The sequence below is a fragment of the Strongylocentrotus purpuratus genome, unplaced genomic scaffold (assembly GCF_000002235.5).
Source record: "Strongylocentrotus purpuratus isolate Spur 01 unplaced genomic scaffold, Spur_5.0 spur5_scaffold_6, whole genome shotgun sequence".
Taxonomy (NCBI): domain Eukaryota; kingdom Metazoa; phylum Echinodermata; class Echinoidea; order Camarodonta; family Strongylocentrotidae; genus Strongylocentrotus; species Strongylocentrotus purpuratus.
In genome coordinates this window covers 17,624,229-17,640,373 of record NW_022145612.1, presented here as the reverse complement: position 1 = coordinate 17,640,373, position 16,145 = coordinate 17,624,229, and the positions used below count along the sequence as shown (strand labels likewise).

General features: G+C 37.3%; 2 protein-coding genes across 3 annotated transcripts; both read left to right on the top strand.

The window, feature by feature from the left end:
• Positions 1-735: 735 nt before the first annotated feature.
• LOC100889045 lies at positions 736-5,957 on the top strand. The gene is made up of 4 exons (XM_003726976.3): positions 736-953; positions 2,825-3,038; positions 4,123-4,217; positions 5,432-5,957. The coding sequence occupies exons 1-4, from the start codon at positions 922-924 to the stop codon at positions 5,592-5,594; spliced, it is 504 nt and encodes a 167-aa protein (XP_003727024.2). The 5' UTR covers positions 736-921; the 3' UTR covers positions 5,595-5,957.
• Positions 5,958-9,042: 3,085 nt separating this feature from the next.
• LOC105445105 (melanoregulin) lies at positions 9,043-16,130 on the top strand. Of its 2 annotated transcripts, none has more exons than XM_011680185.2 (5): positions 9,043-10,775; positions 11,985-12,165; positions 14,036-14,126; positions 14,659-14,825; positions 15,578-16,130. In XM_011680185.2, the coding sequence occupies exons 1-5, from the start codon at positions 10,651-10,653 to the stop codon at positions 15,659-15,661; spliced, it is 648 nt and encodes a 215-aa protein (XP_011678487.1). In that variant the 5' UTR covers positions 9,043-10,650; the 3' UTR covers positions 15,662-16,130. The 2 variants fall into 2 exon arrangements, with proteins under 2 accessions (XP_011678487.1, XP_011678490.1); XM_011680188.2 differs by having other exon boundaries at positions 9,152-10,775; positions 12,006-12,165.
• Positions 16,131-16,145: the final 15 nt, after the last annotated feature.

The following is a 16,145-nucleotide window of genomic DNA, read 5'->3' as shown; positions in this document are numbered from 1 at the left end:
GGGGAAAATTACATTAGGAATGACTTCACCGTGGATTGGAAAACCAAGCTCAATAGAAACGGTGGAATCCACTATGTAACAAAAGAGTTATGTTGTCATACATGAATGCAAACAACAAGATATGTCGTAATATTAACAGGAAATTATACATCCTCTAATGTGTATTGCGCAATGCAAACTAGTCTGCCTTACGATGCGTTTTGCCTTTAATATTGTCCTGTTTCCTGTAATTCATTTTCCATTGTTAATCAAAATCAAGTAAATGTTAAGAAAACTAATAATTTGAATTGTGCAAGCCCTTGCATGTTTTAACTGAATACATATGAGCAAACAGCGTAAAGAATTATATACAGTCAGTATAGTGGTATTTATATTTTGCTAAAAATTTTATCAAATTAATTATTACCAGGAGTGTACGGGGGACAAAGAATGATGCTCTGTCTCAATCACAGAATTACAGGGCGCTGAACAAGAAGAAACAAACGATGGGAATCTATAGGCCACCCTCCCCCTCCTCTATCAGGTAACAACATTGAGGAGAAAATAATGGGGGAGGGGGAGGGGGCGTCAAAGATTTTTCCAAACTTTGGTAGAGGGAGCACTCTTCACCCCCCCCCCCCCCCCCCCAAGACTGTACGCATGGGATGGACTAAAGACTACTTTTTCGGTGTCATCAACCATCAAACTTGGATATGTGTATAAAACCGGTACAAAAGTAAAATCCTCACCCCCCCCCCTCTTTGCTTTGATATAGGACGCTACAGCCGCCCCTTTATGAATGTTGACGTCGTTTCCCTTCCTGTTCAACCATTAGATGTTAGTTTATGTTTTGATCAGTGGTTTGTGCCTTATGAAGGAAAAATTCGACATATTAGGTTCGTGCCTGGACGTGGATAAGACTATGCGTGATTCAAAGTAAAGATGTCTCGTGCAGCTCATATGGCAACAAAAGGGTAAGATTATTTCTCTTGAATTGTTGTTATTGCTTTGTATTCTTTTGAAACTTGATAATTTAAAGATTTGTAACATGATTGAAAATCACTTTTTCAGTTGAATGCCATTATTATTTACATATTCTACATAGTAATTTCGTTTGAGAAAAAAATGATGTCATCGAATTCGGCCTTGCCACCCCACCCCCCCCCCTCTCTCTCTCTATCTCTTTCTCTTTCTCTCTCCCTCTCTCTCATCCTCTCCATCCCCATCTCTCTCATCCTCTCTCCCCCATCTCTCTCTCTCTCCCTTTCCCCCTCCTTCCCCTCTCTTCCCATTGTTTCATAGGCTCGTAACGCCGCGTATCATCGTTAGAAGTCATATTTTAATTGAATGCTACGTACATTCCTTTATCATAAAGGATTACAAAAGCATAATTATTTGACAGTGTATTTCGGCAGCAATAGTTTTTGTTATTTTGTGCATACATTGGTATAAGATGATTTACCGATGTGCAACATCATATTTCAATTCCATTCCTTTATAATATATACAGTAATTTTGTTTGAGAACGTTTCTATCAATTTACGGCCTGCCTTCCACCCCCTTCTATCTCCCCACCCCACTCCCCCTCTCTCTCTCTCTCTCTCTCTCTCTCTCTCTCTGTCTTTCTCCTCCTGTTTCTCTTCATAATGGACTTTTATTATCGTTAAAAGTCATCTTTTAATTTAATGCTAGTACATTCCTTTATCATAAGAAATGTTATCATACGAAGGGCGATATAAATGGCTCATGCCGAAAGGGACCCACCCGCCCAGTGTCGCGTCGCTTTGACTTGAACGCGACGATTCGTCCAAAGCCCCCCCCCCCCGGTTTTGCCGAACGGGTGCGTTGGGAGTGTTGCGTCGCGTCGCGTTGACTGGAACGCGAGCATTCGTCCAGAGCCACCCCCCCCCCCGGCTTCTCCGAAAGGGTGCGTTGACTAGTCTTCCACATCAGTCGTTTATGATAGAATTTAAGGAATAGACATTTAAGTCGTTTAAATTCAAGTGTGTTCGCCTGTTCAATGCAGGGAGCTGTTTGCCTTCTTTTATGCAAGGGGTGGGGGTACCGCTATAACCTGTACTCGCTGGTCCAGGCAAGAAAGTAATACTGTTTACCTGTCCAACGTACGTAACAGTGTCGCCTTTTTTATGGCCAGGGGGGGGGGGGGGGGGTCGTACACAAGTCTCGTCTGTTGGTGGCCTCGATGCAGAGAGTACTTAGAGTTGGACATGGTAGCTCCATGCATGCTCCAGTGTATGTATATGCTGATACTTGTATAAATTGATCGAAAATTTCGAAAGTATTACCCGGGTCCTTCCCAGGGGTGGATTGTAGCAGTGGTACAGTGAAAGTATGGCAACGGTTTATCTTTCTATATTCAGTTGGGAAAGTTCGTGTTGTAATTATTGTTATTGTCATGATGTTGCTATTCAGGTAACAAGAAAATATCCTCTATTAAATCTCAAGTAACCGCAAACAACAAATTCTGTTTCCTTTGTTACTGTGAATGTAAATGATTGTATTTGCACATTTTCTTTGACAGTGTAATATGTATTCCGGCCTACGTCTACTTTCTACCCCCACCCCCTCCCCCGGCGCACGCACTCTCTCTCTCTCTCTCTCTCTCTCTCTCTCTCTCTCTCTCTCTCTCTCTCTCTCTCTCTTTCTCTCTCTTTCCCTGTCTTTATCTGTCTCTCTTTCCCTCTCCCCCTCTTTCCCTCTCCCCCTCTTTCACACCCACACACACAAAAAACACTCACGCTCATCTACCTACCCCCTCCCCCTCTCCCTAACAAAAAGACACACACACATTGACGAATATTATCTTTAATCTTTTCATATCTAGACCTATACCCAATATAAACTACCCCGCATTGATCAGAGACGAGATCACACGATGGGAGAGACAACAAGCGTTGCGAGTTATCCGCATAAAGGATCATTGCTGTAAACGAGATGTCCGTGGACTGGGAGAAGGATTTTGCCAGAAGTGTCGTCGCAAATGGATAAGTGCTTACACTCATGTCACCATCAACTTCAAATCTCCGGAATCTTTGATAGTAAGTTAAATGAAATTCTCTCTGATGTTATTATTCCCCAAGATTGATGCTGAATTAAAAATTCATGACCGATGCGAAAGTAATTTATAATCTATGCATTAATCCACATTTGCTACTACTAAATGGGTACCTGGCAGGCTGGGCCGGGGTTAATATTGCAAGGCCCGCAGAAAGAGCAATAGGCCTATTATTTACCGATGTACCTATAACCTTAGTAAATAAGACCTCTATCATAATTATGCAATATTCCGCGAAATTATCCGAAATGCGAAACCTTGTCTGTAGATAATACATTTATTATACAGTATGCTATAACCTACTAATCCACATTTGCCACTATCCACCCAGAAATATAAATCGAGGTTGACATGGCCAGCACCCGTTTCAAGTTGTCGTAAAGTACAAAATTCACGCCCCCCCCCCCCCCCAAAAAAAAGTATTCTCTGAAACCCAGGCTTCGAGTAGCAGGAATATATGCCATAATTAATTTGGATGAACTCGAATGCACTAAATGCATTTATACAGTATACTGTGGCATATTTTGTTTACACTATGTACATGTATATAGTAACTTAGTATTATAGGCGATTGTATGAAATGTCTCCCGTACGACATAATTTTATGACTTTTATCCATTTATTTCATCCAAAAATGAAACTCTCTTGGTCTGAACATTTAGGGGAACCCGGGGCAAAGTGAACACGCCCGGTAAATTTTTGTTAATGCTGCCATCTATCTAAGTTCATGTGCCAATAACACTGCAACGAGGATGCATCGTTTTTTACCTGAGTTGCGCGAATACGTCAGCTAAGTGTACTTTTACAGAAAATATCGGTTTTTCATACATAAAAAACGATAATTAATATAAAAAAATGATAAGTATATTGTCTGCTAAAATACTGTGTTTATGCCGAATTATCACGAAAGATAACTTTGCCCCGGGTTCCCCTACTTATTGTTCTTCTTGGTATCACTGCCATAATGGTCATCATAAAGACACTTTTTCCTTTTTAGATGATATAAATGTAAGGAATCGCTCCCTTATCATGTATGTAATCCATATTTTATATCGTTTGTTTACTAGCGATATCGTCAGAAATGTTCGAAGTGTGACGTGTTATGCAAGATGCAGATGCCGGAAGATGAATTTAGAAGAATCACCCAATACGCAATTGAAAGGTATTTTTTTTTTTATATACTTCAATTACACAACATATAAATCATGGATAGAAGGATATATAAATAGATTTTAAAAAATAGGTAGATAGATAAATGAATAAATAAATAAACGAATACATATAAATATAGATTGATACACACAATATAGACAGCCGGGTAGACAGGAATAAGATAGATAGATAGATAGACAGAAAAAGGAATAGATGGATAGATAGATAAATATTTTCTTGATTAAAAACAAACATTGCGGCGACGTTGAATTCGGAAGAATTTAAAATGATCAAAAATGCATACAAAAAGTAATGAGCATTTACATTAGTAACCTAATGATTAACGAGCAATATTCTGTAAAATCATGATATAACATTATACTATGACATTTCAATTGATAATCTAGATAATCGATTTGATCTATTGGAAAGTATTAAGTGACAATGTAGAAGAAACTTGATATTAATAATCATCACTTTAAATTAAAAAAATTATCAAGCACTTAGTCAGTTGGTAATAGAGTGTTACACTGAGGTGATACTCTGTTTAGAAACATTTCGTTGTTTCTCTACATGTTTAAATATGTTTACGATTAATCAATCATCACCCCTAATCTATCAAGAAATATTATACTCTTCCACTCATTCTAGTGTTGTTCATTTGATCCATTAACATGATTCATATCCATCGATACTATATCCCTGACAATGTTTCCCTCTTTTCATCAAGGACAAAGTAATCAATATAAATTCTAGTAAAACTATAAAGTTAAAAGAAGATAAAATCAAATTGGTGTAGTAAAGAAACAAAATTGACATCATTCTTCTGTAACATCGGTTTTTACAGCATTATTGTAATTGTTAAAATTTCTTTGTGAGATTAACGTTCTTAACCGGTTGACGACTGATTTTCTCCTTTTAATCGACTTAATACATGTAGGAACCAACCGGTTCCCGTAGTATAGGCAGTGTGTTAATTTGTTCAAATAACTAATTAGAGAAACAACATGTCATGTCAGTATTAAATGTTTTATTTCCTACAACCATGCGTTTATCATGCTTACTCACTCTATCCGTAAAACAACAAATTGCCCCTCTTGACATACCTCAATCTTTTTTTCTTAACAAAAAGAAAATGTTTATTAGTACAGTTTATCTCAAGTTTGAAATTTGTACGGTGAGTATAAAACTGCTCTTTTTGGTATTTTTATCTTTCTTATCTAGCATGAAAAGATGTCATCTAGGAATAAAGACGAAGCAGAAAAAAGATGACAAAGCTAAGACGACACCACCACACAAGTGTCATCTCTGCGAGAAGTGTCGTTTTGGTGAGGGTCCTTGCTGCATGCCGAAAGCAGTGGTGTGCAAAGTTCCGAAGTTGAAATGAAGTGGAAGACAGTGACGACATTGGTTAAAATTGCTTTGTTGGGAATGGATAAGTTCATGTACACATCGATATTAAATAGATATATATTGCATGTTAGGTATGATCAAGTTACCTCGTCATATTTACAGTAAAGTATCACTGACTCTTTTCTTCAATTCTTTTAAATTTGATTGATAAAAACAAAATTTAAACTTATACCAAAATCTACAACTTGAAGAAATTTCGAAGTTTGACATTGAATTGTTCGACATTTATTTTGAAATTACAATTATGATTCGTCCAAGCTGAAAACGAGTGTGGGTTCTTCCGAGTAGGGACAACATTTGGCCATAGGGGATGCAGGTGCAAAGTGTGTTTAATAAATAAACTATTAAAATATGGTATATTGATATACTAATTGAACGGAGTTGTTCGGGGGAACAAGTTGTAGATTTTAAGATAGTAAAATGATGTTTTGTTTTTTTAATTGTTATTCATGTTTCTCGCTTTTGGAGCTATGCCTAACTTACTTTGTCTTTGTATACTTTTAAAGAGTTCACAAAAGAATCATCATCTCTGCCATTTTCACTGTTTCAATAGGCCATTTTCGTAATGTAACCAAATTTAATCCATAAGTCTTTGTGAAGTGCCTCAATACAAATTATTTCATTCACCTGATAAGAATAATAGTATTTCAATAGTCAGAATGCAAACTGCATATATCAAGTGTTGCTAGGTAGGTCAAGTCATAATGTTTGTCCTACCTGGCAACAATTAATGTATGCAGTTCGGATTCTGTCTATTGAAATACTATTATTATTATCAGGTGAATGAAATAGTTTGTATTGAGGCACTTCACAAAGACGTATGCATTCAATTTGTTTACATTACAAAAATTGCCTGTTTGCGAGTCGGCGAGTGTTATGTCAGTTAGCCGTGTTTCAGGTTTTACCAATTTTGTTTGAGCCGGGGAAAATGCCAAAGTGAGCCACCACATGGAGGAAATTTTTACATTGTGTCTCTACTCATTTGAACGAATTCCATTAAAACTTTATCAAATTTGATATTTCTAGAAAGTATTAATATAACACGTGAGAGTATGAGGGCCTAATTTGCTTGTTGTGTGAGCCCGATTCTGTTTTAAATAATGACGCAACCTACGTGGGGGTTCAATCATGTATATTTAGCACGATCATGTCGCAAAGACTGGAAAACCAACCTCATGCCTCTAATGGCCTTAATTATGCCTTACCTATTGAATGAGAGGCATTTCGATGATTATTACGTAATTCGAACACGATTGCTATAGGGTGCAAAAAAGGGTATTGAACTTGCCATTGAGTTATTTTATCATATTTTTGGTGATCGTGACGTGTTATTTTACTATTATATTGTTTTCCTTGAAAGTAATGGTATGCATGATAAAAAGAAAATTACTCTGTTTCATGAGAACTGATCAGTTACCCATCATTTGCTCTATAATAATGTTCATCGTAACTGTATGTTTCACATTATGGCCCGAATTCACAAAGCAAGGTTTGAGCTCAAACCCCGGCCCCCCCCCCCCACTCAGTGTTATTTAGGGTACGCATATGCGTGTTCCTACCGACCCCCCCCCCCTTTTCAGCAAAAGTCCGGTGTGTAAAGTCAATACGGCTCGACCTTTTTCTTTTGTATACGAGCCTTTTTCAGCATCCCCCCCCCCCCCTTTTTAGCAAAAGTCCGGTGTGTAAAGTCAATACGGCTCGACCTTTTTCTTTTGTTACGAAAAGGACATTTTGGCAACACGCATGCGGTCATTTTGAAACCTGAGTGGGGGGCCGGGGCTCAAACCTCCTTTTGTTTCGCCAAACCTCCTTTTGTTCTTTACAAACCAGGTTTGTAAAAAACGCGTAAAACGCGTCATAATTATGACGTACGAAAACCAAGGTTTGTCGACAAACCTCCTTTGTGAATTCGGGCCCATGTGTACGGTGGTTTATTCTATAGAATAGATCATCTGAGGTTTGAAGAAAAAAAGTTTACGCGAGGGTTTTTATTTTGAGTAAATAAAACTATTGCAGGATTGCAGAGGGACTTTGACACCAGACATTGTGTATGTATAATCAGGATGCTGAATGACGCGATAGCCTTGATTTTACAATATTGACATCAAGGCAGAGGTTGTGATATTGAGGTTATTTGTTTCGAAGATAAAGTTGAGTTCTGGTCATGTGATTACTTTGTGGCATGTGACATGATTGTTTGTTCAAATGCATCAGCTCTTTCTCGTCATATTCCGAATATGAGGGTATTAGAGTAATTCTTTTCAGGGGACATATTCTTTCAAAATGACATCATTAGAATAAAAAAGCTAACAAATTATGTTATATTTACCAGAATTCAACCTGTTTTACAACGGGTTATTCTGTGGAATGGTTCATCCTTATCAAAGTCAGTCAAGCGATGTCGTTTAATTCAATCATACAAAGTACCATATGGATGCAATCAAGATTAAGCGTGAAAGAGAGAGAGAGAGAGAATGAGAAAGAGAGAGAAAGAGAGAGAAAGAGAGAGAAAGAAAGAAAGAGAGAACCTGCGCTCAAACAAGAAATCACTCTTCATAGTTCCTGCCACCAATACCCACAGTCTTATGGTTCCCGAACTTTTTATGCAGCATCCCCTCAACTCTGGAACAATTTACCTAAATGTATAAAACAAGCAGATTCAACAGACAAATTCAAATCCATGTTAAAAACCTACTTTTTTGTTAAATAGCCTTTTTCATTTGCATATGCAGCCCCCTCGATTGTCCACTATCTAATATGTATAACTTAATATTTGGCTGTAATTCCTTCTCTTTCTATTTTTCTTAAGCGCTTAGAGACATATTTTGTGATAAGCGCTATACAAATGTTGTTAATTATTAATTATTAATTAAGAGTGAGAAAGAGAGAGAAAGAGAGAGAAAGAGAGAGAAAGAGAGAGAGAGACAGACGGGCAATCGGACAGTCGGGGGAAATACGTGAACAGAACTATTCCAAAGAGCAGGCATTGAGAGAAAACACAACAACAACAACAAAATCGAGGGGAGAACAGAAGAGAGAGGGGTAGAGGGCGAGAGAGAATATTCCGGACAGTTGTTGTTGTTTTTTTATTGTTGGTGTGAGTGTGTGCATGTCTGTGTTTAACTTTGATTTTTTTTTTTCCTTTTCTAATTCTTTTTGCAGGGTTGGGGTTGGGGCTGGTTCTTGTTTTGTATTTAGCACTCCTTCATTTCTTGCATGATTACTTTCGGTTCTACTCTGTATATGAATCATAAAGACATGTCCAAGCCCTTGCATTCAACTATATAATAGTCAACAAAAAATTCCCACACACAATGTGATGTAGGAAGTTAGGATCTCAAAAATAGAATGCACTTGATAACTAAACTACATATATTTCACACACTTCTTATTCACAAACGCGACATTGGAGTAAAATAAATATGCTCATCAGTTTCAGTTGATAGTTCATATTTCTTTTCATTGCTCTCATGCCAGTGTGCGTAGTCTTGGGTCTCCTAGTAAAAATACTTATTCCGAACTTCCTATTTTGAATATATCGGGAAATATACCGAGGAAAGAAGCATTCTAGTTGCCGTGTATTGTGTTCACCAGGGGCTCCAGGAAATGGGACTGTCGAGCGAGCCCAGGAATTCATTATTGTTACATGTTTCTCCTGCTTCCTGAGTGAGCTGCTAAAGGGATTACTCTATCAATACTGCATCAAAAATTAACATTATCAAGTTAGATAAAAGAGGCTTCGCATCATAAACTACAAACTCCTGTTTGAAATACGGTATCTCTAAAAATTAAGGCATACTTCCGCAACGAATAGGGAACCAAAGTTTGACTCATAAAGGTAATTATTGCGTCAATGATTCTTTATACGACCAAATAATAAGTTCTATATATTCTGACTGCTTCACTACCATACATGACTTGTGAAGTGTGGTAAGCATAATAGTCTGATGTATACAGGTTGGGAAAGAGACTACTGCTCAATCTGGATTGTTTGGTTCTTTGTGGAATATCTTGTTCTATGACTGTGATATTATCGTCGTGTATTATTCTCTGATTGCATGTGTTATTCTATGCTGTCTAGAATACCACTAGGATCGTGATAGAGCTCACATCTGACATAGGAAATCACGGGGAAGAAGGATGCACGTGAGATTCACAGCGAGAAAGCAACGAGACATACTGTAATTTTTCACAGTTCAAATTATGCGGCAATTGGTCTCAGCCTTTTAAAAGTAATAGAGTAATTAAAGGAGATTTTCTTAAATCATGCGTAGTCGAAAATTACTGAATCATCTTGACACGTCCTCTCAATCAATATAGACGGTAAACATTGGCATTGCATGACATGACTTGTATGAGGCTCATCCACAACTTGAAGAACATAATCTGGTACTACACAAGTTTCACGATAACATTCTTTTGCGGTAGAAGTGTTCTAAGTTTTCAGTCATCAATATTTAAGCTCAATCTGTTTAATTCGTAATCAGACGACTACAATTTGGTTTCACACGTTTTATGTGTCACGAAAAACTTGTTTCAATTGTCCAGTGAACCAAAGAAGTAACAGAAAAGAAAACTCGTAACGTCGTCGCCATGACGCCCTAAATTGACGCACCAATGCTGTATTGTTTCTTCCGTCGCGATTTAAGTTGTGACTATTGTATGGCTAACATGGAGGATATGTTTTGATGATACAATTACGTAACAAGATCTCCATTTTGAATGAACTTGGGTTAAGTGTTAATATTTGCATAGCACGACCCCGTCTATGTGTGTACTCAACGCGCGTTGACGGCTCTCGATATCTGCAAGTTTGGTAACCTCTTCGCTTACATACACGGGGAAAAACAAATTGTAATGGAACCAATAATTTTATTTTCCAATCGCAGACAATGATTGACACGTCATTATAACAAGTTAGTGTTTCATATAGTATCTGTTTCGAATCATTACTGCGCTGAAACTGTTGAATACTTGGTAAGGTGAAGCCGAATCCTTCTGACTAACAAAGTGCCATCATTGGTCTGTTAATGAAAATGGCTATTTGTTGCCCGTGGATGTCGAGAAAGCACAGACATTATGATGATATTGATGACCAGGACACGAATATAAACAGACCGGGAGCTACAGAAACGTCTGCATTACTGAAAAACGGGTAAGAATCCGTTTAGTGTAATATGAGATTATAAGTGGTATACACTATGAATATGACAGACAATGAAAGCGGACAAAATATACAGTTCCTTAGGTAGACAAAGGAACATCCCTTCACTGCTATTATGTAAAAATGTGTAGAACAGGTGTCACATGCATATTCACCTGTTCTACACATTTTACATAATAGCAGTCAAGGGATGTTCCTTTGTCTACCTGAGGAACTGTATATTTTGTCCGCTTTCATTGTCTGTCATGTTCATAGTGATAAGATAGTTATAAACTAAATTAATACGTAGGCTTGATAGTTGACTGGGGGTGTGTGTTGTAATCATGTACCGATTGATCGAATGCTCTTTGACAGAATCAAATTGGGGGGGGGGTGTTTCCCTTCTAAATATGGAATATTTAGTTAAATCTTTTTATTTTTTATAAAATCCATTTGCAAAATTTCCTACCTGGTGCATGGTGTCAAAGATTTTCGCTCATCTAAAGATTAATATGATCACAGAGGTGCAAGCGACACTGATCTTTGGCAAAACATTAAACTTTATTGCTACTTTCCATCCAGTGATCAACCCATTATCATGATTATTGGTCTAATTCTTCTGCTTCTTTTGCTTTTTCTTCATCTTATAATTATTATCATTATTGTTAATATCATCATATTGCCATTTTACTTCTTCTACCTCTTCTTCTTTTTCTACTACTACTACTAATGCTACTTCAATTATCCGATTCTGCATGATTATACGGGTTTTTATATTTCAAGACATACTTTTGTTTGCTTCTGAGAAAGTTGCTTGGTCGATATTTATAGGCCTATAGCTAGCTCAGTAGAGATCATAATCCGATCCTGCATATCAAATTTTCTTTATTTTAAGACAAACGTCTTTCTGCTATACAGAGACGGTTGTTTGGTCAATGCATATATTATAGCAAGCTACAGATCATAATCCGATACTGCATACATGTATTAACTTTTCTTAATTTCAAGACATACGTCTTTCTGCTACAGAGACGGTTGTTTGGTCAATGCCTATTATAGCTAGCTACAGATCACAGTCCCATCATATATATCAATTTTTTTTAATATCAAGTCATATGTCTTTCTGCTACTGACGAATGTTTGGTCAATGCCCATATAATTGTTATAGCTAGCTACAGATCATAATTCCATACTATATATCAATTTTATTTTAATTTCAAGACATACGTCTTTTCGCTACAGAGGCGGTTGTTTGGTCGATGCCTATAAAGCCAGCTACAGATCTTGGGAAGATGACATTAACCTTTGGTCTGACCCCTATGACGTCACACACACCAGGATAAGCCAAGACAAAGAACTTGATGGACTCATCCGAGATTGGAGAAAAGCAACGACAAACATGGTAAAATCTGCCTCAACAAAACTTTTATAAAAATTATGATTAAAAGTTTATTATTCGATTCGAAATAATACCTTTAGAAAATAGAAGAGAAAAGAAGCAGGTCAGCAAGCGTTTCTATCATAATCAAACAAACAAAAAAAGATATGAAAATGATGAATATTATTTTGAAGGTGAGATCAATGTCATGTGAGTCTCCTACCGAAATTATGTTAAGGGAAGAAATAATTTTCTATCTGTTGTTTACAGTAATAACAATTTTTTTAAATATTGATGATAGAACAAACTGTATCCATAGAACATAAACATTACTTTGTGTAAGTGATAGTGCTTCTTTTCTTTTTGCCCCTGAATGATGACTGGAAAATCATCCTTTGAACTTATCTAAATGGAACAAAAATCTACCGGAGACAATCCAAGTTCGTTTTAAAACAATGTTATCAGTCTCAACATGCAGCTATAATCATTAGTTAATATACAGAAAGATAATGGAATAATGCATGAGCTCCAACGTCCTTCGTGCATGAAATGTCTACAAAAGAAAGAAAATCTGACTATTTTGTTTTATCACGTGCGGGAGGTTTAAAGATCAAAGTCGCATGATTACCAGGAATGGTATTTATTTATTTCAAATATTAGGTGATTCTTTGGGTTAATATAAACTCTGTTTAGTCTAATGATATGGGATAATTGATTTCAAGTCCAAAGTCCAATATACATTCCAAAAAGAAGTATCATCGGTGAGATTATGCTTGTTTTGCTTTGTGTCAAATTGCACGTAAGCGCTAGAATTTTATTCTTGATGCCCTTTTAATTGAATAACATACATGAACGACGAGCACCCCTCCCATCCCACTCACGTTACAACCCCTCCGCAAAGGGTACCACTGGAATACCTTAAAACAAAATCATATATTTTGCTTGAGTATTTTCAACAAGCAAAACATAAAAGGAGAAGAAAGAAACCCATATTTTAAACATTTGAAAATATGAGATTTGCCTACAGATTCCTGAATGGGATGTTATTCCGTCGGTCTCAACCCACCCCTCCCCCATGTATTGTGACTCCTCTGCACCCACATCACATGTTTATCCTCACGTTCACAGTTTACATGTACTTATGTTAGAATTCCTCTAATAATGTTCTGTTAGAGCAAAGCTATTATTGTATACAAGTCCATGGGTACAGAAAATATTGCGTGCATATTATAGATTCCATATAATTATATAGTACTCTTTTATTCAACGCAAATTTAGGCTGGCTGATAATTGACCAGCTATTCATTTACTAGTTTTAGATACGGCATTCTTTGCCTCCTCATCTATAACCCTCGATATTATAAAAACCTTATATGATAGTGATGATAAAAAACAGAAAAAAGGACACTGACTTGAGAATAAAAACGAATGCGACATCAGAAATAGCGATGAATTAGCACTGAAAATTAATATACATAGCCCAATTTTTCAATCGCTTTCGACAGAGGAAAGAGAGGACGAGAGAGAAAGTGAGAACCTGTTAGAGAAAATGAAAAAGAAGACAGAGTGCGACACATGATGAAACAAATTAGATGAGATGAGAGACAGAGAGAGAAAGAGAGAAAGAAAGAGGTTGGGAGAGAGAGAGAGAGAGAGAGAGAGAGAGAGAGAAGATTCATGAATGAATAAATACATTTATTAATTATTTAATTAAAAGTAAATAAACAAATCATTAATTGAATAAAGAAGAAAAAATGAAAGAGACTTTGTGCTTTAAAAACTATTAATATCTACCTCATTTAGCAATATCTATTCTACCAATTAATTTATTGATTCAATGTCTTGGTTTTCAACCATTCATTTCATATGGGATTCTTCTCTTCCTGATCTTTAGGAGAAGAAAGTCACATACGAGAAAGTGCAGGCCATTCGGTTACAGAGGAAACGCGTTCAAGATAGATGGCGGAAAGGCTTAGAAAAATTAGGTAAGATTGGTCAAGAGGGAGAAATTGAAAAAATATGTATGTACTTTTATTCTTTTAAAGATTGCATTGTGAAAGAAAAGGTGTGGAATGGATCAGAAAAAGTTGATCATGTAGCATGTAAGTATTGGTGTGTACTGCAAAGTTCTGGAGTCATCGAAATCATAATAAATTTGGCCCAGTCTTCGTAAAGTACATGTAACAAGCACTGTACACAGAAAGATGTATATGAGACTAAACAAAATTAATGGTGTCGGGACTACTAACCTTGATTTTCTAATCTTTCTATGCTCATTTCTCAGCCAGTATACATTTTCTACCAAAATTGTTTGGCAACTGACATTTATTTGTAATCTTGAACATTCAGTGTAATTTTCGTTTGATTCTATGAGAAGTCATTTTCTTTTGTTTGACCAGAACTCACCTTTATCTTTAAAGTTTCGTAATAAAATTTACAATTTTCATTTCAGTTTGAAAATGAAAAAAATAAGAGAAGATTAATTTTTCTGTATGTCAATCTCAACTTTGTGTTCAGGCTTTGATGCTCAGGCCGAACACCTTGTTCGGGTCAGTTCTGCCTCGGGAATGACGCAACCTGAACCGCCATCTGAACAAGCTCTCAATCTTCATCAAGCCATCGTATACCAGACCGATCTATTCAGTGATGCTGAAGTACAAGACAGGAGATATGGAATAATCCTGGTAAGTGAAATGTTAGCTTAAAGGCTCATAATGGTCTCATGGGGAATTTCACTCCTTTAGGGTGTACCCCAACACAGGTGTTGTCAAATACCAAAAATGGACTTCACTTTTACGACCCAGGGGCGGATCTAAGGGGGTGGGGGGAGGTAGGGGGTTTACCCCCCCCCCCCCCTTGGGTTACCAAGTGAAAATGTGATGTGCATATAGGAATACGCCATCATGATTGTGTCCAGACCCACACAGTCAAGGGCATCGATCCGACCTTGAGCATGGAGGGGACACAATCGGCGAATCAGCCAGCCTATGAATAGGGGGTGGGGGGGGGGGGGGGTAGTGAGCACTAAAAAAGAAAAATTCTTTCACTCAGTGTGTGTGTTTGTGGGGGGGGGGTTGTGAGCACAAAGTTTAAAAAAAAAATCAAAATCAAAATCAAAATGGGGTCAAAATGGGTGGTCCCCCTTCTTTTCTGACAAAACATAGGGGGACATTTGATATGATGCCCCCCCCCCCCCTAGGAAAAATCGTGGGGGTCGTGTCCTTCCCGATTGACGCCCTTGCACACAGTATTAGTAGATGTTAGTAGATGCCAGGAAAACGTCATTTATGGGGGTTCAAAATAGCAAAAAAAATCAAGTTGTCATTTGAACTTGAGGTTTTGACCAAAAGGAGACATTCCCGGATGGATGTCCAATTCAAATTGGTATAAGAAACATAACAATTATTTCCTATATTTCTCGCTTTCTATCTTTCAGGACCGACTTATATCATTGGACATTGCAGAGGACTTCTTCTCGATAGCAAAGCAAATGTATCCCAAAGAACCTGGTGGGATTTAGTCCAAGATCTCCGCTACCGGTGCCGAATAAAACGCAATAAGTCAAACAGTCACGCTAACTGAAATCGACGCCATTGACAGAGGCATCTCCGTGCATTGTGCAACAAAACGGACAAAGATTTAGCAATATTAGAGTCGGATTTCCAAGCTTTGTTAGTAGTGTCCCGCTTTTCTTGAGATTATCTCGACCGTCTATTCCTAGATCGCCGATTGAGGGGGCTGGACGGACTCTGAGGATTTCTTAGGTCGAACAATCACTTGACAGATCCTACTAAATCATTGTATTAATAGACTATCTTTGAAGGGAGAGATATTTCTTTTGAACTTGGCACACTAAAAAATGTCCTGAAACATCACTTTGGAAAAAATGGCGATGCTTTAGTAGAGCCCACTAGAGACGTCGCTAGACACCATTTTGATAGGGGATAGCTAGATGTCGGACCAAGTTTGCCTACGAGATAGCCAAACAATCACACAACTCCAGT

What these genes read in the sequence shown, in the direction of transcription:
- LOC100889045 (XM_003726976.3), top strand. Translation starts at nt 922, where the DNA reads ATGTCTCGTGCAGCTCATATGGCAACAAAAGG. An exon ending in GCTCATATGGCAACAAAAGG is followed by an intron (nt 954 to 2,824) that starts GTAAGATTATTT and finishes TTTCATATCTAG; the next exon opens with ACCTATACCCAATATAAACT. An exon ending in ACCCAATACGCAATTGAAAG is followed by an intron (nt 4,218 to 5,431) that starts GTATTTTTTTTT and finishes TTTCTTATCTAG; the next exon opens with CATGAAAAGATGTCATCTAG.
- LOC105445105 (XM_011680185.2), top strand. Translation starts at nt 10,651, where the DNA reads ATGAAAATGGCTATTTGTTGCCCGTGGATGTCGAGAAAGCACAGACAT. An exon ending in GAAAAGCAACGACAAACATG is followed by an intron (nt 12,166 to 14,035) that starts GTAAAATCTGCC and finishes CCTGATCTTTAG; the next exon opens with GAGAAGAAAGTCACATACGA. An exon ending in GGAGATATGGAATAATCCTG is followed by an intron (nt 14,826 to 15,577) that starts GTAAGTGAAATG and finishes TCTATCTTTCAG; the next exon opens with GACCGACTTATATCATTGGA.